The 26,605-nt window shown below is 43.8% G+C and overlaps 1 protein-coding gene across 1 annotated transcript in view; it reads right to left on the reverse strand.

The window, feature by feature from the left end:
- The window catches only part of IFFO2 (intermediate filament family orphan 2), a gene marked incomplete at both ends in the record, with an annotated part of 37,296 nt that extends 12,419 nt beyond the window's left edge, over positions 1 to 24,877 (reverse strand). The window contains one exon of the mRNA XM_084300357.1: positions 24,249 to 24,877. Coding sequence (XP_084156483.1) covers positions 24,249 to 24,877 — 629 coding nt within the window. The remainder of the gene's footprint in view (positions 1 to 24,248) is intronic.
- Positions 24,878 to 26,605: the final 1,728 nt, after the last annotated feature.

Genomic DNA, 26,605 nt, shown 5'->3' on the forward strand with positions numbered 1-26,605 from the left:
AACAAAAATCCAAACAGTAACTTCACCAAGCAATTTAGCATCCTCGCAGGAAGGCCACCGTTCCTTTTTATAGTTGAGCAGAAGCATGGTTTTGGCACAGTCAGTGAAGGGAAACCAGGGTCTGATGACCTAGTCTGCGAAGCCTTCAAAGTGTCCGTTCAGCAAGCCGTCCTGACGAGCAGGTCACACCGCCTGCTCAAACGTGTTATTCCTCACATCCCTTCCTTGGCAAAAACCAGGAATCTGAAAGCCTACCTAGAAACTTGGGCTGACAACTGCCATCAAGACATTTGCTTTCAATAGTCCAGTAAATATTAGATACCACACAATTAAAAACACTCCTGTGAGCTTAAGTACCATCATAATTATTTCTGTTGTCACTTCTAGTTTTTTGTTCTTTGTTTTTATATACCTTAATTGAAAATGGCAAACCATGGGACCAAAAAATCTATTAAATCATTCTCGAAAATGCGAGGCTGCAAGGTTAGAGCTGCCACAACACGTAATTTCAGCATATTTACAAATTCACAAAGAAATCTGGTGACAGCTAGATTGCAGGATATTCCCATTGAGGTAGCTGCATACATAAACATCACACTACTCAATACATCTCTGCCTTGGAAGCTTAATCCCATCTGAAATGGAAGCTGGGGAGGACCAATTCAGCAGCACAGGCTGCAGGCAGCCGTGGCGGCGTTGCACTTTGCTGTCTTCAGGCACCAGCAGAGGCACCTGAACGGGTTACATCTCAATGCAGTAGCACCGTGGAGCGCAGCGTCAAGATGACATGCTGGCTACATCCACTCCTTCCTGCTATTGTGCTGCAGGAATAGCCAGCAAAACAGCGTGAGTCCTCCAGTGTACAACCAAAGTTTGATTTATGCAGCAAGACTTGTGCATATTTCTACCAGCAAGGATTTGCTGCCAAGCAGAGTAAAATATTTAGGCTGAAATTTGCATTTGTCATCAAATGTTTTAGCTTGTATTTCCATAACCTATTTGTTTTTTGACTACTAATTACATGTATGGTCCTGTAAAAATAGTAACTTTGTTTTTCAGATTTAATATTAAAGTCAAGAAGGTGAAATTAATTAAAGTAATCAATTAGGTTCGCAATCTGTAAGATAACCTCCTTCTGTTACAGAAGGAGTGTTACATGGCTTTAATCATTCCTTCTGGTCCTTCTGCCAGCAGGCTGTTATTTGTGGATGCAAGGCAAAGCAGACATTGCAAGAACTGATATGCTGCTGCTTCTCAAAGCTTTAACTGCAGAAATCAGGAATATCAGCTGCATTCAGGTTATCCTGCTGTATTAGTTGCATTCCTACAGTACACTGTGCGTTCTGCAGAGGGGGATGTATTTTTGGAAGACCTATTTGCGTATTTTTACTGACTACGCCAAAAAGCTAGCAAAAAGGATTAGCATTCCTCCCTAGCAGTTCAGCCGTTCTGGGCAGCTGCCAAAATTACGCATCTCAAAGTCTGCTCAGACTAACCTTCCTCATCCTGCAAGAATTCCAGTAGTTCCATTTCTCCTCTTTGTGCCAGTTAAAGTGCATTTCACAGAACAGTGATTTACAGCCCTAATTCCCTTCTGCCAGACTCAGAGAGGAAAAGGCTGCCTTCTTTACACACACCACAACACCCCAACCCCCAACTTTGCTCTGGGTTCTGTTTCTCTTAATTATAAGAACAATCAGGTCATTTTTAACCCAAAAGTTCATGCCTGACAGAAGAAAAGAATTCACGCTGGACTGATAATAAGGGTCCTGCTAATCATTAATATCACATTGTAAACCTCAGAACACATTTTTCCCACCCACCATCGAGCTGAACATCATTTAACAGCTTGTTACATCATTTAACAGCTGAAAATGTCAGCCTTACTTTTTCCTCACACTTAAACCTCAGCAGACCCTTTGCAGTGAAGACGGGAAGGAGGCTGGGAAGGTAGAGGGTGACAATGGGACAGGAGATTAATTCTCCATTTGAACTTCCAAGCAAGTGAGACAATAGAAAGATTGCTCATTCATATGATCATTCTCTACTTGCTGTAACACACAGGACTTTAAAAGGGACCTTGGCAGCTGCTGCTACTACACGGTCCAACAAATGCTCCAGTAAGTAGTCAGTCAGCAGGCTGCCGAGAAGATGCTAACTATGGCGCTGACGTCTTTAATACTCAACGTGCTCTGTGTTATTCTCCCAGTATTCTATACTAATCAACATCATCTTCCTCCATCACTGTTTTAGAGGAGATGTGGTCTTCCACAAGGCTTAATCCCAGCAGGTTGCGGGTGCCCTCTGTTTCTCAGCAAAAAGCAGCATTGATGCCGCTTAGGTGTGCGGCCTGGGATGTCCATGGAAGGCTCAAAGCCTGGTGCTCCCTTCACCTGAAGGGAGAGCAGGTCAAGGACAGGCAGACAGGCAACTGCTCCACTGGAAAGCCACAGGAGAAGCAGTGACAGGAATAAAGAGGAAAAGCAGAGGCATGAACAAGGACTACAACGCCCAAAAGAAAATGGCTGCGCATGCTACAGGCTAAAGACCATCAGTCTTATATATTTGCAGCAGCATATCAAATAGACAGCTGCTCTTGCTTGTCTCACATACACTTATTTCTTGGCTCAGATGCATCAATTGCTACAATTTCCAGCTGCATCCAAAATCTTTTTTCTGACCCTGAAATGTAAACGTCACCATCCAGATCTACTGGACTTCAGAGCCTCTCTGTTTTGTTTTACTCTTGGTTCCTTCTAAAAGAAAAAGAAAAAACTAAAATACAAATTTCAAGTCCAATCAAGCTTTTCTCCATCTTCCCCACCTACAAGGATGTTTTAGTCATAACCTTCACCCACCCACCCCCAAAAAAGGGCTAGTCTGCATTCGAGCAGTCACGGGCCTATTCCCCTCTTACCAGATGTGACATATTACATTCCAGCAGCATTCAGTCACTGCAGCTTCGGGCCCCAAACTACTTCTGCAGTCCTGTGATTAAGAGTAAGTGTCTTACATAGCTTAGAGGAGAACAAAGGATGTTTGCTCTCTTTAAAGGGAAAAGCTATGTTACGGGGGTATTAGACAAACAATACACATGAACAGTCAGCTATGGTTAAGGTTGCTTAAAGCTTTATTCCTGTAAATCTGAGTCACAAGAAAAAGTCGTGCGTTTCCTCGGAAATTGGGAGGGCAGCTCTGAGTTCACCAGTACTAACACTTTCTGCTGAACAAAAGACAGCAGATGAAGACATCTCAAGAACTGGAATATCCCCTAAAACCTTCTCTAATGTTTTCCAATCCTAGTGTTCATAGATTTAAACTGAGGAGGCTCTCTTGACAAAACCAACTTCAAGACGCTATCCCACTCCTGAATACCTGCATCAATGAACACAAACTTTGTCCTTTCTTCTCTCCCAGTATCACCAAATCAAATTTCATAATACACACTGATGAAGAGAATTGCCCATTGGAGTAGATTCACAATGCCTCTTTAGGACTAGGACAGAAAGTTAGTTTTTGAGAAATTTGCCTGTCCAAAAGCAGTTCAGTAATTTTCTTTCAAAAATACAGGATTTTTAGATGTAAGCACAATATAATTTAGACAACACACTTACGAAGTATGACAGATGCAAACCTACAACTTCAGATATGTTTTTGATCAAGGCAGAAAGGCACGAATAGACTAGCTGATAGTCAATTATGCCTGATGGTATCAACTGCACTATTTCCTTCATTGAAAATATCCTTCCTTAAGGAAGCCTAACAAAAACAAAACAAAACAAAACAAACAGACCAAGAAAAAACATTTACAGTGGTCTAAGAACCTGCCATTTTCTCAGGTGTAGACTTTGAAGCTTTTAATTCTGCTTTGTTTGTGAGGGAGCACCTTCCCACTGGTTCGCAGGGAGAAAAGCAGCCATGGAAAGGAAGACCAAATTGCTTGAATGCTTAAGTCCACACCAGGAACAAAAGGGTGTATTTGAACAACGGCCATAAAATGCTCATAAAAATACATGATTCCTGAAGAATCACAGAATCACAGAAGACAAACGTATTGATGAATACGCTGATGAAGATAAAACTTATTGATGACTATGAACACTGCCCCATCCCTGGAAGTGCCCAAGGCCATGCTGGATGGGGCTTTCATCAGCCTGATATAGTGTGAGGTGTCCCTGCCCACGGCAGGGGGTTGGAAATAAGTGATCTTTAAGGTCACTTTCCCAAACCACTCTGTGGTTCTGGGATTCTATGAACTCACCATGCCATCTCAGAGAAAAGCATTGTTGTGTTCTCTCGCATGCTAAAACACCACTATTCCATTTTTGGCATGAGATGCACCCAGCCTTGCTCATCCCTAAGATATGAAGCACCTAAGATGCATTCTCTGATGCACCACACCTGCAAGGAAATGGAGAAAACACCCATCCCATTGCAGGACCGAGTAATTACACCCCTGGTGCTGCCGTCACCACTTACAGACACGTCTCTGTGCTCGCTTTCCTTTGTGGCAGCACCGCTTGTTCCTTTGTGCTTTCAGATCTTTCTGACGCCCATACGCTGTTTATGAGAACTCCAAATGGCAAGGCATGCTGCACGGCTCACCAGTGCTGGCACGAGATTTAACACTTCACACACACAAGCCTAACCAATTTAATCATCCCAGATTACTCACAGAAGTTACGTGCTGCCTCTCGTTGCATGGCTGTAGGAACATGCCCATTAATCCCCTCTCCAGCACCTAGATAATAACTATCAACATTACAGTTTGTAACTCTGCTTATTATACTCTGATTTCATCTGAATCAACTTAACGGCCCCTCAGAAGTACAAACTTATGATGCATACACAAAAGGATCCGCAGCCTAATCCTGTAAATGGCCAGAGGCGGAAATCTGGGCAGGGCACACCGCTTGAGAGGAACACATCGTGGTACCTTGGGAGAGGAAAGCGTCCTATTCAAGACTTTCTGAGCAGATGCAAACAAACTTTACGATACTAAAACCCTGCTGCAGCGTCAGTCTCTGTTTACCCGTTTGCCAGATATCAAATCGTGTTTCTCAATCAAGAGCAGAACCCACATGTATAATCTCATGGAACCACTCCTCATTCTAGAAGGCAGACTTGGATTGTAAATGCAGATAGTCATCTACATGCTCTCGTTAGCTCAGAAAACCTGAACCATCCAAGATGGATTTCATTGAAACAAAACAAAAACAAAAAAAACTTCTGCAACACTATCTTCTATCTTCTTTTTTAAGCAAAAAAAGCCAGTCAACAATGCACCATTCTCTCTGCTTTTAGAATCCTGGCTTAAGAGTTCGTTTTTCCATCCACTCTCAGTTTTGCATTAAACTAGATGCAAGGTTGCATTAAACAATTAACCAATGTTACCTTGATTATGTGCGCATTTGTAAGGTACCGTAAGACAGGCATTCTCCTAAATTATCCCAAGCACGGGCCATTTTGATCCCACATGCCCTGACTTCTTATTGAAGCAAATTAAATGTTAGTTGATGGGCTCCATGTAAAACGTATTAATTTAATGTGAATGTCTTGATTCCATTAAAGCCTGGCTCTAAAACAACAACAGCAGCACTCAAATGAAGTCATCTGTTGCTTGCAATCAGCAGGAAAGCATCCGCTTCACACAAGTCTCAGAGTCTCCTTGCTAGAAGTCTGTCACTGCAGCATCACGTTTCCCAAATGTCAGAGTAAGGGGGGAAGCTGGCATCCTCGAACCTGCAGCAATGGTCTAGATTATACAGGTAAATTCACTGCGTAGCAGAACTCATGCCCTTCATGCTGCTAAAACCCAGGGGGTTCACTACAAAGAGAAGGTTAATATCAAAGCTCTGTTCTAGACTCATGCTCTACTTAAAATGGCATGCAGGTCTTTGAACAACAGCGATTTCTTGTGTAGAGAATTACTGAAAGAATTTCCTCTACAGGAAAACACTGCATAATTATACCTTCTGATTACATTCACCTGGAATGATGATCGAGACTTTTAATGGAACCACAATAAATATCATCTGAAAATTCATTTGTTCATTAAGTTCATTAAGCCACGCATAATGGCACAGGAGTTTAACAACTTCAAGCAGAAGCAACAGCCATGCCTGCATTCCTTTAGAGAGCAAATAATGGTGCTTTTAATACATTAGAAGCATCTACATGTAATCGTAGAATCTTCATAACAACATTAAATACATGTACATTTTAAGCTACATAGCTACAAGACACACGCTTCTGCATGATGTATTCTTGCAAAAACTGAACTGAAAAGAACTGAAAAACACTGAAAAGAGCAGTTTTCAATCTAAGGTATCTTTTGATACCTGCACCCAGCCCCAAACACAGAAGCCCACAGACACAAGATACTTATTCAAAATAGGTCTAATACAGCATGTAAGGCTGCTGTCAGTTGTTTTCACAATATTTCACAACTACCTGACAGAGAAAGCACCTACAGAGATTTTCTGTCCTTACAAAGGAATTTGCACTATGCTGAAGCATCAGTTATGAACTCTGGCTATTTTCAACCACACAGCCAATCGAGTGAAGAAAAAAAATCCTTGAAGGTCTGCCATTTACCAATGCATCCAAGGCCACTAACGTTGGTAGTTTATTTCTACATCACTTAATAGCAAATGCACTTGAAATGCTTCTTCCTCAAAAGAAATTATGAACTTTTTTCCACTGTATGAAGAAATAGCATAAAACAGATAAGGGTATCTAGCTCACTGCTGCCCAGCTTTCTCTTTAAGCCAAGCCAGACTCTTTGACTCACTCTCAAAGGTGTTTGAATTCTGAATTGGACAAGTGTCGTGCAAAGAAGTCTTGTTTTCCCTTGCATTTGTAATCTAATCAGCATCCTAGTTGCTAACCCCTTCCAGAGGAGAGAGTCCAGAACTTCTAGAAGTAGACAAGTTACTTTCATTGGAGAGGAAAATTCTGTAGAACTTCCTCCTTCCCTAGGTATTGTCCATTCTTTACTTCGCAAAACCCATTTCAAATCCTTCTCAAGAAGACCATCCCCATGACAACATAACCAAAACCTCTGTATCATGGGCCTGCCTATTCTGCAGCTGCAAGCGATTTTAAATATTGACTAACACATTAAGCCTCTGAGAAGTGTTCCCAACCACACCTATCAACAATGGCCAGGAGTCCACCCTCCCAGAATGAACCTGATTAGGTAATTATTTTTATTTTTTTCCATGTGATCTTACAGCATCTTTACATTTCTGCATAGCTGTTCTGCTACCCCAGTTCATATCAGGCACATGGAAATTGTAACTGCTCTGGAGGAACTCAGCTTTCACACTTTATGAAGCAAAACCACAAAAGACCTCTGTGTATTCAGTATTTATTTATGAAGTATCCATATGCTAGAATCAGAGTATAATTAGAATCACATTTATCACTAGAGTTCTCCACACCTTAAACCAGTGTGCTGACCATAGGCGCACAACCATTTCCTGAAGCCTGCAGAAAGAGATTTCTGGTAAATCATAAAGTGCTCCGGCTGATAAGATAGCAGCAGATTGCAAGCTCTTGGAACGAGATTTACGATGTAATTCATGATACGTTAACTGTTATATCAGGTAAACTAAACACTGCTTTCCGTATCCTCCTCTTATGTTTGCCAGGGCAGCAAGCAGCTCTACAGATCTGTGCCTCACCGACCTGCACAAACACAACAAAGAACAGATCGAGCCGTATTTACTTTGCGCAGAGGGGTGGGCACAGACAGTCTGCAGCAAGGGGTTCCAGGCAGGATCAGCACTTGCTGTTTTCTACTTGGCATCAGCAGCTTAAATTCATTTTTCACCCCTGTCAAAATCTACTTGACAGTGTTTATTAACTCCTGATCAAATATACTTGTCTTAAGCATGAGCGAATAATTCTGCAGTGTGGCTCTATTGCAGTTTTTGACAGCTGAAATGCATTTTTTTCACTGGTATGACAGACCCCCAGGAAGGGGAGAGGGATTTGTGCAGTAACATGAGAACATGGGGACTCTTCCTGCCTTCCATTTTCCAGTAAGCTTTGTGGTAACTGAAGCTAGCCCAGTTCAGTTTCTAACAAAAGAGCCTTGTGAAAAAAACAATCCAGGAAAATGCAAGGCCTACAAGCTCAGCTTGTGAGCTTGCTTTCCTGAGGGGGTGGGCAAGGGCATAAGCATTTCCTCTGTATAAAAAAGGAAAAGAAGCCAAGAGCACAAGGTAAGGACAAAACAATTAGAAAAAACAATACCAATAGCCCCAGACTAGGCAAAGATGTAAGAAGATGCAAGAGGGAAAGCACACTATGCAGAAGACGAACCACTTGAAAGCCTACATCTAAACTGCTCCCCACTGCAAAAGACAAAATTTATGGTTAACTTAAAATTTTCAGCTACAAAGATCAGTCCTTAAACAGCCTGACAGCTATCAGAAACATATCAGAAATGTGAGCTGCAGAACCATTAAATTAGCTAGGATATCGACTTCCAGCAGGCTTCTCTGTCGTTAGGGTAAGTAGCTACTATTCCCTACCCCAACAGGGCACTCCGTGGCTACACTGAGTCTGCAGACCCGCTGGTGAGCAGGACTTCCAGGGTCACATCTCCGTGCCTCCAGGATACCTGCAGCAGCACTTTAGTGTTAAAGTACAAGTCAGACAGACTGTTAGTTTGCTTGACAAGTCAGCTCTGATCCCAGGAATTTGATGCAGCCCACACATGGCATAATAAACATGGTTAGGTGAATCTACGAAACATCTGATCAGATTTATACCAAAATATGACATAGATCAGTACCGCAGACACTTTTGGAAGGACAAGAATCAGAGCACTACACATTGGGTTTCTTTTTTAGCTCAACTGGGCAGAAAAGGAAAAAAAGACATATTTGTGAAGATTTTACTGCAGCCTAGGTAGCTACTGCATCAGTCTTTCTGGAACAACGCTCAAGTTCTCAGTTCTCTTCCTCTTGTATCAGTCAAGTGCAAGGCATTTCCCCCCTTTTGTAGGTATATCCGCTTATTTTTCCTCTATGTGTGTGCATATTTATATATATATATATATATATATTTGTATTAGCAATAAAGAGGAAATTTAAGAAGATAGACACATCCTGATTTCACCATATTGGAGGACAGCATCATCTTCTCAAGGCTGTTTCAGCTCCTTCCCACATTGCTATTTTTTTTTTTATTTTATTTTTTACTTTTATTTCCCTCCAAGAGGTTTCACAGTGCCAAAGAGCACTCACTGTGCCAGCAACCACTGACGAGCACAGTTATAAAACAAAGAAGAAAGACCAAGGTCCAAAAGAAATGCAATTCTACACAAACCAAAGCCATCTCTAGGCCCACTTTTAGTGCTCTAGGCTCACTCTCAGCCCCTAGCTGTGCTTGTGACAGTCAGTTTCACCCAATCAAGCTGGTCTAGAAGATGCAGCTACACGCTCCTTTCTCCACACCACGTGGCAAACCCTCAGCCCACAGAACAGCTCTGCGTGCTCCCAGGCCTGCAGAAGACAACCATAAGCACAGCTTATGAAACAGCCACAGCAAGAGCATTGCATTCCTGTGAAACTTGTCATAACTGCAGATAAAGTAATTACTTTGACTCATTTTGAAACAGGTAATCTGAAAAGCACAGGATTACATGACTGTATACCGCTGCTAGCTACAAGTTAATTATCAAACGCTGAATTCCCATGTAAGGAAATCCCTAACAAACACAAGTATTACAAACGTCATGCATTAAAGACAACCGATCATGTACAGAAATTTATTTTACAACTCCACCCATGAACAAGATACGATTTTATGGTAGTTAGTATGGCAGACATTCAGGTGCTTGGTCCTAACATTTTGGCACATGCATACTAATAAACTCACTGTGAAATTCAGCTGAGTAAACTCATTATTCCCAACTAATAACCATTCTCTTCAAAGACAGTATTTCCAAAATACAGTGACAGACGCCATAAAACTCTAATGAAAGACAAAAAACAGAATGGAGACTACAAGCCAGAAGAAGTACTGATTGTTTCTTTTATATATATATGTTTACACTTCCTACAAAAATAAAAAAGCTACCCATTATCCTGTGCTCCTCCTGAGTAACTGTTTTATGTTTACCTTCCCTGCTACAGGGTGGCAAGGGGGGGTGTTAAATTTCATTTTTCAGGTCTCATGTACACAGGTAAAGACAGGCATCTTGGAGCAAATGAGAAGCAGAAGTTCAACATCTTGAAATAGTTGTTTTTTCCTAACCCTACAATAGCAGGGCAGGAAACAGTAGCCTAACCAATGCCTTTAAATCGCGTTGCAATTACTGCAGAGACTATTCAGCATCTCAGATTCTTTGAGCCAACACACAGAAAAAGCCTGGTGCAAGTGTTAATGTGAAAAACTTGTAGAACTGCGGTCTATTGCACTGAAAAGGTCGGGCAAAACAAGCTTTTAGAGACCCTGCGCAGACAAAGGGGACTCTCAGCTGTGGAATACAGTATGCTATTATCATTGTCCCAAAAAACCCATGTGATTCCTTTGGACAGCTCATCTCCACCATCCACATCATTACTGAAATGAATACAGGCTATAGCATAACAGAATAGAGCAAGAAAAGTTTCTTCATCAAATTGTAAGGTAGGATGTTTATAAGGGAGTTACCAAGAATACTTCAGTGCTCAGTTTCAGGAACAAAACTGTGCAATGAAAGGGGATTATTATAACTGACTCATGTTATAATCACAGAAGAATCCATCCATTGTTTAAGGAAACTTAAAAAATTGCTTAATGCTCTTAATTTAATCAAATATATTCAAACAGCAGAAGATAGGCACTGGCATGCCTGTCCCAGAGTCTGACGCCATGCTGGCTTAAAAAAATAAATTATCAACAGCTTTATTCCAGGCCTTCTATGTAGTTTTAATAGCTCCTTCCCTAAGATTTAAGATGACTAATATTAGTATTTTAGAAAAAAAAATTAGAGTGCAGTTTACAGTTGTGTTAAGTAGTGTTAAGCAAACATTTACAATAAGTAAAGGCTTTCTGCAGCCAGCCACCGAAAGTGTGGTTTTCAACTCCTATCCTCCATGCTAAAATTTTTAACCAGTGATCTGATCTTGATGTCCTGTGGTTTTTAACACAAGAGGGTCCCATTCTGTTTCTCTTTTCCCTAGCATACTCATGTCTAACTCTTAGCCCTTAACCAGTTCAGCACATCACCACTAGAGGAGTAATATAAAGTACCCATTAATAAACGTAACAAGTTAGTGAAAGTATTACCAGCAGAGAGGACAATGCCAGACCTTGCTGTGACTTGTTTCTGTAGCCAAGAGCTTCCAACTTCTAAAATCTAGCACATGAGGCTTGAGCTGATTTTCAGTTTTCTCCCTCTAGTCCTCAGTTGCACAAGACCAATACACTTTTTTCCCCACAAGACAGCTGTATTCATCTTTCCCTAACCATTTTATCCTATCCTGTTACCTCTAGTTCTCAGTTCTCTTTCCTCTATTTCTGATTGTTTTCTAAATCCCCAGGAAAACAGGAGACACTTCAAGAGGTGGTAAAAATTTTAGTATGAAAAGAATGGTCTTGGGTGGTAGGAAAAGAAAAAGTAAGACACGGAGTAAAACATTTGCAGTCTACTTGTGGTGAAGAGTGCTTACTGTATCAAAAGAGTACAATTCTAGCCTTGTAGCGACTTTGAAAAGATGTCAGAAGTGTACTCCGATATGCCATCACCATTTTAAAAATACATTTGTATTTTTATGGTGTTCAGGACATTCTACTTGTAATGTCCCACCTCCTTCTTGCTGCTGAGAGCTCTCAGCAAAACACAGCCACCTTGCCAGAAGTCTGGCAGCTGAGGAGACAAGTAGTTACAGAAGAGATTTAAAGCCATAATAAGATCTACTGCTAAGCTGTCGGAAAATACAGGCAAACTTCTGTGGCATGAATTTCCCTTCTATTTTGTATAAACACCTAATGAAAGCTTTCATGAATGTCCTCTTGGAGGCTGCCAAGTTAAAATAGTACATTATCTCAGCTGATGCACATGACTACATGGAAGATCCTTACATCACAGCTCTAAGCAGTAATCTAGCAAGCTTATAACTACAGGAAATTTTTCCCATGTAGGGTGAATAATATTTTTTTTCAGTACTGCCTCAGGACTTCATGGCAATCTGCTACTAAGTGGAAACCCTGGATGTCTCAAGTAACACAGCTGCGCTGCGGGTCTCTTGCTCTCTAGATGGAGCAGGGATTTTCTGGCACTGGAACTTTTATGCTCATGTTGGGTCCGTGGGTTCCAAGTTGAGTTCCACTGCACGCATCCAGCCAGGTGTCTTCTCAAGAGGCATTTTCACAATAAGCCACCATGAAGGCAAGTCTTACTCTGCAGAGCAAACCAAAAGTGTCTGCACAATTTCCACAGTGAACAGCTGAAAGAAATCCCACTGAAGTCAATGGCCTTTCTAAAGGAATGCTTTCAGGAATACAACAGACTAAATAGCATGTGTTGTTCTACTCTTACTTCTAAGGTCACCAGCTAGCCCAAATGCATCACTGTCACTGCACAAAGTGATCACAAAAAGCACCTTTTTCAACACCTATTGCAAGCTACTAACACAACAAATCTACCTCCTTTTCCACAGATATTTGCATCTTCTCTAGATTGACATTCAAGCCAATGATCCATTTTGGGGATGCACCGATCCACTTCTGTTGAGAGCTCAACTATGCAATTAAACATACAACAAGTTAAGGCGAGCTGCTATGATGTAGCCTGTACTCAGTACAAAACACTAGTATTTTAACAACTTCTCTCATAAAAGGTCTTGGTTGACTCTTGCTAATTTCATGAGCAAGTGCTCTCTGCAAACAGCCAGGCTGCTACACAAAATGGGCAGGGTTGGAAGGGCCCTCTGAAGATCATTTAGTCCGACCCCCCCACAGAGCAGGATCACCTACAGCACCTTGCATGGGTGGTATTTTGAATATATCTGGAGAAGGAGATGCCACAACCTCTCTGGGCAACCTGTTGCAGTGATCTGTCACCCTCACAGTAAGGAGTGTCCCCTCACATTGAGCCAGAACCTCCTGTGCCTCAGTTTGTGCCCGTTGCCTCTCATCCTGTCGCTGGACACAACTGAAAAGAGACTGGCTCCATCCTCTTGACACCCTTCCCTCAGATATTTATATGCATTACTGAGTCCATTCATGTATACAAGTATCTGTTGGAGCCATGCCACTGTTACCACCCCTGAGTGCTTCGGGAGGGCATACGCCCCAGTAAGCCCAAGTAACAAAACACTGCTCTTCTGCAGAACGGAAACAGAGATCATGCTGGAATGTATTACCACAACATTTTCATTCACTTCTGTGATTTTTTCAGCCTGAAATGCCAAGAATAATTGCACATTGCAGCTAAACCTCCTTTTCTTTACCTTTCCTTTAGGTTTACCTCTCTCTGCCCTTTCTCTCCCTCCAACTCCTTTAAGAAACAGCCTCAAAACCAAGAGCAAGAACTCTTAATCTCTGCCCCAGCACTGAAGGCCTTCATTGAACCTAAAAAAAGATCAAGGAAGCTGTTTTATAAAATGAGATCATGCTTACCACTTTCAGGAAACAGGAAGGCAGCTGAGATACATAGCTAGGATGCAGCAAAGTCTCAAAACTGTGGTCCTATGTATCCAGTTTTAACTTACCTATATTTTAAGAGTTGGATTATCTTTGAAAAGATAAATACATTTAAGTAAAGCCTTTACATGTAACGTCAGGATTCTAATAAGGCAAGTAACAACAAAAGGTAGGAAATAAACAGCTCTTCAAAGACTCCTGTGACACTGGAAGAAATATTTTGTACTCCTTACACAATGCTCCGAGAAATGTGAGAGTGCTTAGTCTGTTTAAGTTGCTTTAATCACTCTAGTACAATGGGCAGATTAATACAGTTTAGTATTCCTAGCTAATTACAGTGACTGGTCTTTAGAGAAGTACCATTAAACCACAGTACTCTGCCATTTAAATGGAAGCAAACTAATAAAGATGACAGCTAGGAGGATATAAAATTCAAGCTTAGGCATTTCTAAATATCTGTAGAAAGGCAGAACAGTCTTAAATTCACACACACACAACAGTTGTTTTTGCTGTTACATAAACTCCCAGTGACATAACTGTTCGGTACTTAATTCAGAGATGAACAGTGAAAAAAAAAAAAAAAAAAAAGGAGGAACAGTGCTACGTTTTCAGAAATTAGATCCAATTCTAAGGAAGGCAGTCTGAAACACTATGAGTTGGAGGCCCCAGACAATCTTTTAGTGGTCAAACAAATCTCAAGGCTGACCCTACTAATGAAAGGGAAGCTCTAACAGTTGAAAATAAATAACAAAATAGGCAAAGGCACCACCAGCCAAGCCTGCAGTGTGTTCTGCTGATAGAAACAAGCAAGCAGCCCTGCCAGCAGCTTTGTATAGATGATGCCGAGCACAGCAGCGCTTACGTTACCTGTACAAAATCTCCAGTCACCAAAAATTAGCGGGATGCAAACAGCATGCAGTGTGCAGGGAGAGGAAGAGAAGAAGGGCTTCAGGAGAGCTCCAGCACAAACTCCAGAGCAGAAGGTCAGCCAAGGCAGTGGTGTGACACGGGCTGACCTCGCTGCCTGGGAATCCCAGCAGAGCAGCTGAGTCACGGACCAGACCCCATTGAGACCAAAGGCGACTCAACAGGAAAGCCACGGCAGCACAGCACGACACACTGATCTCCATACAAGGGCCTCACATTGTGTCTTGCCGTGGATTTCAGTGGAGGGTTCAAACACTAATTAATGCCTCACTGAACACAGGAGGTGAAAGGGGAAGCCCATGTATTTGCAGACAGGATGCTGCTTATCACAGTGCAACAAAGTGAGTCCGGTCCAGTGCACGGCCTAGCCCACAGCACCAGTAGCAGCATGGCCTGCCTTCACGTGGCCGTACGGCTCCTAATGTCTCCCACATGAACGGTCAGTAAAGGAGATGGCAAATTCCTTACAGTCAATGAAACTTAGCAGGGAAGAGCCTGACCGTGTTGCATACAAGCGGATAGGAGGATCTAATACCCAGGAGGGGAAGAGAAGCTCTAAAAGAAAAGGGGTTTATTTGCAGATTCATCACAGGCTGCATCCAAGAGCTTGATGTCCTTCAAGGACAATTATCACAAAATGAACTTACTTAAGTCCCACAGCAGTTCTTGAATTCTGTACAGCATCTCTGCAAGTGGGGCTTCGTTCCCAGGGTCACTTTGTCCCTTTTAACAAGAAAAGTTGATCTCCCACTGACAACCAGCACTTCCACACTCTGGTTAAGAATACAGATTAGTGGAAAAACATTTTCTTGTGAATTAAAGAGTTCAAGTGTTTTACACTCCTTTTTCTCCCTTTCTTTTTAAGAAAGAAAAACAGCGGGGTTTCAAAATTATGTGGGTGAGAGAAATAGTCAAAGGCCAGGTGATTCTGGTATAGTCACTTGGAAAAAAATTGGTAGAAAAGTTAGGAACAGAATCCAGGATGCCCGCTGTTTCATCATATTACCAATGCTTTACTGCAAAAGTTATAACAGAGATACCAACACAGATATTCTTATACCTGCACAGGAGAAGTTCTCTTGGGGCAGTTTTAGTGACAGTAGTTTTTAGAACTCTTCCAATGTTCCCATTACAATTCAATATTAATGCACCCATGCCATTCTATGGAATTACACCAATACTTTGTTGTTTTTTTTTTGTTAACTAGGTTTGACTTACCAAGGCTTGACTTCTATGAACAGACACAGGCCTGCTAAATTTAAATTCTGTTCCCTGTATCAGATTAGGCTTCATTAAGAAGAAACACAACTCTGTTTCCCCCCATTCCCCTGACATACAGACAAGTTTTATCTGTAAGAGTCTAGCAACAGAAATATTTTTTTTCTGCTGAAACCATTGATTTGGAGTAAATACTAAGCCAAGATCCTTTTGATCTTTCTAATTCCAGCATCAATCACTGGATGGACTCAATGCATCTACTACTGTATTTAGGGGTAAAGAGAGATCCAGTCCTATTATTATCACTTCCTTCTACATCTCTCTTCTCTGTGTTTAATGAGCCACTGTAAATTACTATGTTTGCTAGCTCACATGAAGAAGACCAAGTTAATTCCTCCCTGGCTTTTCTCTCCTTAGTACAAGGTATGCAAGCTGTCACATCTTTCAACCAACGTTAATCTCTACTTACACGTACAAAAAGCCATAGATTTACATGCAAAAGTAAACAAAAAGGAGTCTGTAAAGCTACAGCACACCTGGGTACTGGTAGCTGGCATTTTACAACGTAGAATTTAATCTGAAGTGTACTTTTTTAACAAGGGCTTTGTGGCTTTGATTTAGATCTGTAAAAGCATTTAAGACTGGAAAAAATCAAAACATCTGGCTTGTCAAGAGATTCATGAAGTTCTGTGGAATTTGATCTGTAATGCCAAGATTTGCTTTCATCTGTATTTCAAGGCAAATTCAGAATATACCAGCTGAAATTAGCAGATTGAAGATTAGGCTCAGAACCCCAGTCCAAATAACAGCAAGGCAAGCCCTCCTTTAGATCACACACACACCTAAAATCCTTCTCCGACGCAACGCAGCACATTGGTAGTTTCCAGATAGAAAAAGCCAAAAAAGGATGAACTGAACATTACTTGAGTGAGATCAAGCTCTGAGAAGTAGCAGTGGGCTCATTTTTGAAGCCAAAAGCTTTGAAATAGAATTGTCAGCCCTGACAGACGTGACTGGTTTCAGTCCCAAGACCTACTTGGAAGGGGATTCAAATTAATACTGTCTGGGGGGATACATCGAGTCCAGCAGAACGCTTCCAAATGGAGCTCAGTAAATACCATGTCACGTGCAGATGTAAGGCTGAAGGAACGCATCATCCACAATCCAGCTTTGGGCAGATCATGCTGCGTGCTGTTAACGAGGGGCTGCATTGTTAGTGGGCACAGGGAGCCCTTCTCTCAGGGCTCACTGAATGGCCTCGTTATTCATGTAGATCCAAAGGCCAAACTGATGTCATTTTGCATACAATGATCAACACTGCTCACAGCAAGCAAAGCAGGAGAGAGAGACTCTCACACATTTTTAAGTATTTTAAACAAATGCTAAATTATTTATTTTTTAAAAGTCACTTGAAACCAAGCACCTTGTTAATCCACCCATGGTAAAAGTTGACACTGTGACAGTTCTAGAAGAGGTCACTGAATTGCCAACAACATTTCCACAAACATCTAGCACGATGTGCACAAGACAGGCAACACATTAGCAGGCACCAGTCCTAGCCCAATCTTCTTCCACACCTACATTGAAGCAGAGAGATACAGTAAGGATGCACCTCTAGACTAGGTGACAGCCAGAGATTATGGAATGCCATACACTTGATTTATTTATTTTGCTTTGACACCAAATGCCACCCTCCTAAGTGACTTAATCAGCAAGCGTGAGCACCTTGAGGTCATTAGTTACTTTTGTTAATCTCAAACCCCAAACAGAGACGTTTTAACAATATTTTTGAAACTCTGTAATTTATCAGTGGATCCAAGCCAGCACAACACTTACTTTCCACCCACCTATTCTGAACATAAAATGGAGTCACACTCCTTCACTTCTGTTGCAAGGGTGGGAGGCATGGAAACCTGAGGATAACGCCAGCCCAAGGACACTCACACAAAACATACCTGGAGAGAGTGAAATGCAGAAAAGAGAATAATACCCTAGAGAAGCCAGGCGTATTGTGGGGCAGAGCAGAGCACAGTTGGACAATGGCTTTCAAAGCACAGCCTTGCCATACAGTTTTCTTGCACCTTGTTTATGAAGCATCTCATTCTGTTTCTTACCACAAATCAGTTCAGGGCTCTGGAAACAAGATAATCTTTTACTATGGGCTGGTCACAAGGCTGCAGAAGAGCCTCAGTTAAACTAAGCAGTGTACATATGCATACTGTTGCGTCTGGACCTTTATTTTTGAAGGCCAAACCATAAAATCTCTTCTTTCTTGTACAAACACAAGCTAAACAGTTGCGCTTAAACTTTAAGTTGGAGACTTAAACCATAAAGAGCTCACAAAGAACAACATCCCGTGCATACTTTCAGCAAACTAAAAAATATTTAGTCACAAAAGAAAATGCAGGAAGCCGGCCTAAGACCTGGCAGAGCATCACCACATAACCCTAACCACAAAAAAGCAGCTGTTGAGCTGTACATGGCTTCCGCGCTTTCTTTAGCTACAAGCCCAGCACCCAGGCTGCATCACTGCAATGAAAGGCTATGATTACCCACGATGAAGCCAGAAATAACTTGTTTTTACATTTGTTTTTGCCTCACCCCTAAATTGCAAGGGTCTTTAGAGATTATTTGGGTTTGAGATCAGAGGTATTTGGGGGGTTTTGCTCCCCTCCCACAGACCTACGCAATTCTCAAGCTCTGCTTTGAAAGTCTTTTTTCTCTTCACAAAGTCCGAGGCTTCCCAGTGTGAGTCACCAGAGGAATCAAAAGGTAAATTCAAAATGCACACAGCAAGTCTTGTGGTTCTCTTTCAACAGGGGAAGCTGTTCTTTGAAGAGCAGGGCACAGATCCTGGCCCAAGTTTCTCTGAAACTCTAACCACAACATAACGTGGAGATTTTTCCCCCCACCACATCCAATCTAGCTCATTTGCAAATTCATTATTTTAATCAGAAATCGGAGTTAGACAAAGATAAAGTTCAGAGTAAATAGCTAACACCATTTCAAATCAATCCTAGCATCTCAGCCCTCTCTGGCTGCTCTCCTTTCGAGCCAGTTCAGTAAGGCGCACATGCACGCACACACGCACGCAGCTACTGAAGTATTTAACAGAACACTGCCTCAAGCCCACCCGGGTCCATGGGGCACTGTTGGAAAGCAGAACAAAAGGAAAAAATGCCTCTCCTCCTGGAACTTCTCCTACAGTACTACAGCCCGGGAACCCCAGTTTCTAGTTACACCAATGGAAAAAAAAAAAAAAAAAAAAAAACAAAAAACAAAAAACAAAACACTAAGATTTATTAGAGCGCTCCAGATATTCACATATCATCGGATAAGGCATGTTTCTGCAACAGCATATTAGAAACAGCAATAGCACAGTTTAAGGACAAACATGTCTGACAGCAAACGTTATTCGTAAAGTGATTGATTTGCACAGCTCCAAACAGTACAACTTTCCAACTAACTTTGATAAGGGATGTATATTTTTTGCTAAAAGGCCAAGTTTTTCATCACGTCAGCGAGTTTTATCCATCCTTCACGCAGAAAACTCATGCCCTTCCAGTGCAAGTAAAAATATCTTTTTAAGGCCAAATATCAGGTTTCCCGGGAGCAAGCACTTAACATCAAACTTCACATCTTGTAAGGGGTTTCCAAAAATCTCTAATACCAGGCTGCAAGTCTGTACTGGAACTGGTAAGGAATACGAAACAATTTTAGTGGAAAGCCACAGCAAAACCTAACTAGCCCCTTTAAAATATAAAAGGGAAAGTATAAATAGCAGAATTTAATACATATATCTGGCTTTACACAGAGAATGTGGTATTACCAGCTCTGTAACCAATTGAAACGTGGACAGAAGTCTAGAATGCTGATTACATTCTTCTATAGGGATAAAAAAAATTATTTGTTTTTTATTGGGTCTATGCGTAACATTTGCATCTTGTTACCACTGATATTTTAGCTTTAAAAGTTTTCAGACATTCCTCCAGGGTTTATCTTAAGCACGTTTTTATTAAGTTCCCTTCTTTAAAAAATGAGATCCAGTTAGTTTTGACGCGCGTTGCCTTTGACAATGATAATCTTTGTCCTTTCCAGCTGCAGCAAATTTAAGATAATCTCTTTTTCAAGTGGACTTTATTAATCTTCCAAATGAAATACCATCCTGAGGTAAAACAATTATTTCCAGTTCAACTCTTAGTAACAGTTAAGTCTCTGCTGGAAAAGACGACTAACATCTGGCCAATGCAATATCTGTACCAATTAAGAACAATTTTGAAACCATAATATACAAATCTATTCAAGCATTCGGAGCAAAGATCGCTACAGACAGATCAGCAGCCTTCTTGCATTTAGAAGGAAGGAGAAAAAAAAAAAAGAGAGAGAAAGAAGATGGAGAGCAGGGAATGACTGCAGCAGGTTTTCACCAAGTCAGCAGACTGGCTGGCCACACAGCAGCATTTTGCCTGTCATAACACACAGCGACGCACTTAGGTCTTAAAGTAGATCTCTGGAAGCTGGCGGCTGGCTGCCTCCCAGGAGCACAAGGGTCCGGCTGCCCCTCGCCAGGGGCATGCACCGTGCCCAGCATCACTGCGCCACATCTGCCAGATGTGTGCACTTGGGCGTCCCGCCTTCACCAGACTGGCTGGTGATGCTTCAGCCTCAAACAGCAATGTAACGTGGCTAATTGGGAGGGGGGACTCATTTGCTCCCCCCTCCCCAATAAGCAAGTAGATTTAACATCTGGATGCAGTCTGCAATAGCACCACAGGCCATCACCCCTCAGTACAGCTGCCAAGGGCCCCAGCTGCCTGGGGAAGGCAGTTACACGGTGACAGCCTGCTCCACTTTCACATCCCAGCACCTTTTTTTTAGTACAAATAAACTAAAAAGATCACGGTAACCCCAAATCCCTTTCGGGCAGTGGCACAGTCACATGCACACAGTTAAACCTGCTTATCCCACCCTACTTACCCATAGAGGGAGGGCAGGATAGATCCCAAATTCAAACACTGGTCATTTAAAAACCCCATGATTGTTTGATTTCAGCTCAAAGGGGATGAAGCAAGACAGCTGGTTTCAGTTTTTTTTGCTGTCTAGAAACACATTTGTGTGTATTTCAGCTTATGACAAAGATCTGACTTTTACCTACATTTCAAGACCCTGAAAGACTGGAAGAAGAATTTTCCATCACATTAGTTTGACTACAAAGAAAGTGGACACGGTTACCATTACCACTAAAAGGGTAATAACAAAACAACAACAACAAAAAGTTACAAAGGATTTGGAACCAGATCTATTGCCAGAAGGTCTGTTAAATGCTAGCATAAGTTAAGGTGGGGAATTTTAGGTTCAGTTCTCCTATAGGTCTCCTCCAACTGTAAACTCCAACAGCTGAAGTCATAATGCACCCTGTAAAATCATGATCGTTACTAAAAAAAAATAATTGTAAGATTAAGGCAACTTGCTAATTTTGGTCTGAAATATCTGCTAGGCTTCTAGGGGGAACATTTTCTCATTTGTAGGTCAGGTATAAACAAAACATGGGTAAAAGATGACCTAAGTGCTCTGTTGACTATACGCTCTAGTATTTTTTTTTAAATATATATAGCTCAGAACTCCCAAATAGTCTCTTGCATTACAGTGTCCAAAAAAAAAATGATCTGGGGGGACACAATAAAGGAGTTGAACATATTATCCCAGAAAATTTATCTGTAATGACAAAAAATTGCACAGAGAATTTCATCGGAAAGAACATCTTAAATAATTTCAGCTATTATTTTTAGGAGTAGCAGTAGTGTTACCTTTAAAACACAAGAAACGAAAAGCAATTGTCTCAACTCTGAATTCAAACATTGCATTTTTCAATACACTAGTATGCTATAATGAGTTTGTGTCTTCAACAACAGACATCACATACAAGCATACGTTCTTGAAGAGAAGTATTCACTTGAGCAGGGTTCACTGACAGGAACACAGCCATCCACCCCGTGTTTTCCTGGTAAGAAAATAGTTTAAATAAGGAGGTTTTCCTAGCTGTGCCCTCCTAAATCAAGTGGTCAGCTTGGAAAGGGAGAAAAAGCTTCCATTGTTCTAGGAAAAAAAGGTAACATCTGCTTAAGTGTTATTGCACATCATAGTGGTGTCTTACTGGTCAGGTCATAAGGCCTTGTTGCTTCAAAGGAGGCTGCCTCCTTCTGCTGGTTCTGGAGTCAAAATTGTTATGTGGGGAGAGACAACACCAGCAGTGAATAAAAGCATTCCAACAGGCCCAGCAAACGTGGTATTTCCAGCAAGAAGATACCTGGAGCAGCACCACTTCAAAAGACCCCTGTCCACAAGGCCAAGGGGCTGTGCATCTCCCTGTCCGGCTTTTCAAACGCTCGCACAGCTTTGCAAGATCACAAATCCACATTAGAAACTCGTGCATGCACTTAGCTCTACATAGGCCCTCACAACATCATCAGGACACAGGCAAGAGACTAATATTCCACTTGGAGAACATTTCCCTAAACAAAACTTGAACATAAAAGGATTCCCGGCAAGATAATGGAAACACAGAGCATGTATTTATATACATGTACATATGCATACACGTGTCATGACAAAGAACCTGTTGCCTATAAAAAAAAAAAAAAAAAAAAAAAACATGAAAATACTTGTCCAGTCTTTCCAGGACTGCTGACAAACACTGCAATGCCACATTAGCTCAGGGTAATGTAATCAAATGGACTAATCTACTCCGTCTGCAAGAATTAAAACAAAAACAACATGATACTACCTCATAAGCATGCCAAAGCATGCTCAAGGCCACCAATGAGAAAACCAATCCACCCCAAAAGAGTGTAAGGTGTGGTGCCCATCTGTTTAGTGAAGGTCACAGAAGAGGGTAATAATCACTCCACTTATAGCAGGAACGCAAAAGACAGACTGCAAACATAATTCTAGTGTGATGCATGCTAGTGTGTATTAACCAAATTTTATTCTCAAGCATTAGGAGAAAAACCTGTTGTGAAAGCAGGAAGGGTGGCAAGAATAAGGTTTGTGATTGCCTACAGAGGCCCCCTTCACTCCATTAAATTTATTTGGAGTATGCAATAACTTTGATCACACAAAGAGTTAGACCTGAATGAAGAGAATATTTGCTGAACACAAGCAAGTGAATGCACACCAGACAGCACCAACTACGTACCAGCAGCAAAACTCAACTTAAATGACCCATTAGTAAGTTCCCATTCTCTTTGGTAAGGAAAAACCCACAAAAATCACGCAGCCATTAAAAAGAAGAAGTGTCCCCAGCTTTTGGTGACGCAGCCCACACCCGACACATACCTTCCTTACACAAGCCACCACCAAGCACCACTTCCTCTCAGCTCCACGGCTCCCATCTCCGTGGTGCCAACCATAAAAACAAACAACCCCACAGTGTGACAGCATCTACTGCTCTACACCAAAAAGAGGCCAACTGCTTTCCACCCAGATGCAGAGGGTGCTGCAGCCATGAAGCACAAAAGCTTAGAAATGAAGGCACAGCAGCCTGAAGAAATTGGACTTTGCTGGTGAACACAAAATTATTACTTGAACAGAATATTCCTGCCTATAAAGCTTCTCTAAACTAAGCTAATTCACAGGGATAGCTCTGTTATAAAAGCTGAAGTATGCAGAGAGCACACTGCAGCTCTGTTACCCTGGACGGAAGAAATTCAGGCATGCTTCACAGGCCACACAGCCAAGAAATGCTGGCTGCCTCCAGGAAAGGAAAAATAGAAAAGGATTAAATTTATTCTGCAGGAAAAACACAAGCGAGACAACACATTTTAAGCCTAAAAATGACAAAACCCCAAAACGGGAGCATTCACGTTAGTCCCAAGGGACAGGTAGCTCGCAGACAATGCAGGAATTTCCCTGCAGAATCCCAACTACCTTTTTTTTTTTTTTCCTGGCCTCCATCTCTGCCACAGATACATCAAGCAGGCAAATACAGCAAAGCAAAGGGAATGCTCTCAGCCACCAGGAAAAGCACCATCTGAAATCCCAGGGCTTCCCAACAGGCTAGAGGAAACCTCGGGATTACCAGGGCTTACAATGGCTGTCGTGGGGGGCTTTTGTTGCCGTTTTGACCAATTCCGAGCAACATCTTTCCGCACAAACCCTCCCCTGCAGCATTCGCAGCCCAAATATTGCAGCACTGAGCTAATTTCGGAGAGCTGGCGGACAAAACCGACTACTGATCAGTCCGGAAAACGGAGACCGGCTAAATTTAGGAGGAACCTCAGCGATGCGCTGCTAACAGCGCCTTATTGCCCTCCTCCAAAAAGAGGAGGCGAGATGGATGGAGAGGGGGTCGAGCCAAGCGCCGGGACCCCGGGAGGACCCCCCCAGACCCAAACCTTGTCCCTTCAGGCCCCATCCCCGTCCCCCCCAGACCCAAACCCCGTTCCCCCGGGGCTCACTTTCTCTTGTACTCGTCCCTCTCCCGCTTGACTTTGGCCAGCACGTTGTAGAGCGCCCGGATCTCGGGGGTGATGGTGTCGATCTGCACGCCCACGCCGTCCGGGTGGATCCAGGAGACGCCGGGGCCCTGCACCGTCTCCAGCCCCCCGCCGCCGGTTCGCCGCACCTGGGTGTAGCTCCAGATGGTCCCGGGCAGGCGGCCGTAATGCGGCGGGGCCGGACCGGCTCCGGGGCCCCCCGCCAGCCCCGTACCGGCCAAGGGGAGGCCGCCGTCGGTTTGCACGGCCTGATCGCGGGAGAAGGTCTTGTAGCGCAGGCGGCGGTCGCGCTCGCTCTGCTGGGCCGCCAGCTGCTTCTCCAGCAGCCGGTTGCGCCGCTCCAGCTCGTGCACCTTGGCCAGGAAGCAGCGGAACCGCACGTTCAGCCCTTTCAGCAGGTGGATGTTGGAGCCCAGGTCGTTCCGCAGCGCCGCCGTCACCGGCGGGCCGCCCGATACCCCCGGGGGCCCTCCGGAGCCGCCGCCGCCACCGCCGGGGCCGGGGCCCAGCGGGCAGGGCGCAGCCCCGCCGGCCGCCGCCGCGCCGGGAGCGAAGGCTCGGGCCATCTCCCCAAAAAGCAGCGAGTTCATGGCGGGGAGAGCGAGGCCGGCAGCGGGAGGAAGAAGAGGATGAGGAGGAGGAGGAGGAGGATGGGGCGCCGCCGCCTCGCGCTCCTTGCGGCTGCCGCCGCCACTGCCGCAGCCACCGCCGCGGTACCGGCACCCAGCGGCGGGCGGCGCGGGGAGGGACCGGCAGCGGCTCCGCCCGGCCGCGCCCCCGGGGGCTGCGGGAAGCGCCGCGGCCGCTCCTCCCCTCCCCTCCCCTCCCGTCCCCTCCTCTCCCATCCCCGGCCCAGCTCGGTCGGGTGTAGGGAGCACGAAGGGCAGCGAGGCTGGTGGGGGGGCTGGGGGTGTTCTCCTGGAGATAAGGAGGCTCGGGGGGGACCTTATCGCTCTCTATAGGGACCTTAAAGGAGGCTGGAGGGAGGCGGCACTGGGCTGTGCTCCCATGTGTCTGGTTACAGGATGAGGGGCTATGGGCTAAAGTTACACCATGGGAGGTTTGGGTTGGATATTGGGAAGAACTTCTTTACCAAAAGGGTTGTTGGGCATTGGGATGGGCTGCCCAGGGAAGTGGTGGAGTCACCATCCCTGGAGGTCTTTAAAAGATGTTTAGATGTAGAGCTCGGTGATATGGTTTAGTGGAGGACTGGTTAGTGTTAGCTCAGAGGTTGGACTGGGTGATCTTGGAGGTCTCTTCCAACCTAGATGATTCTGTGATGCTGTGACACCCCAGGGCCAGCCCTCGCGGTGCCCTCCATCCACACCTTCGCAGCCCTGCCCCGGGCTGAGGGGAGCTGGCTGGTGGTGGGCTGAAGGCACGAGGGATGAGGTTGTCAGCCACCATCGGAACCTTTGAAGCGTTGTTACAATCTGGTAATTAAGTTATTAAATAAGCGTTTCCCGCTTACCGCTCCTGGACCTCTGGGCCGCTCAGCAATCAACGCGATGGTTTAATTGAATTGCGCGATTGCTGCGGCGTGTCCAAGAGGCACCCAGCCGAGCAGCAGCACCAAGCTCAAAGATCAGTGGAGATCTCCTCCTGTATGGTGTAAATGGGGGATGGCTTTTGGAATAAAAGGCAATGCTTTCAGGAGCTCTCACAGCAAGCCTTGCAAAATCAACCCTTGCAGGTGTTGGAGGGCTCTCAGGTCACAGCGCGGTGCCTTTCCCATTGTTCCCCAGCATCCTGTGGGTGCACCTCCCGTGTTTGCCTGCACCACCTGGAAAAAATGAATGTGCCAAGGTGGAGGCTTGCTGTTACCGAGGTGACTCAAAGAAACACCCAAGGTGATCCTGCTGAGTGCGCAGTGCCCGGCTGCCACCCGTGCTGGTGGCACTCACCAACAAGGAGCAGCCGTCTCACCATCCACGTGGAGCTGCGATGGCACCGGCGCTGGGCAGGGCTCCGAGGACAGGCCCTGGCCTGGGCTGGGTGACCCAGGCCCCAGGGCTTTCCCAGGACTGAAGCGGGTCCTAGGGCTGTGCGGCTGGGGAGCCCAGGGCAATGCACCTGTAGCTTGCATCACTCTGTGGGTTTTGCCACGACACCTTATTAATGGCAAGAAATTCCTCAGGTGCAGATACTGAGGTTACTGTTAGGAGCAGCAGTCCAGCAAGAACAGATTTGGCCGTTTACCCCAGATCTGGGTAATCCTCCAGAATTTAGTGGTCACCCCTTGCGTTGCCTTGAGCATCCTTTGGTGCTGCACCACACCCTCTGCCGTGCTGAACAACGCACAATTTTAATTTATTTTT

The sequence above is a fragment of the Netta rufina genome, assembly GCF_964035555.1.
Source record: "Netta rufina genome assembly, chromosome: 22".
Lineage (NCBI taxonomy): Eukaryota > Metazoa > Chordata > Aves > Anseriformes > Anatidae > Netta > Netta rufina.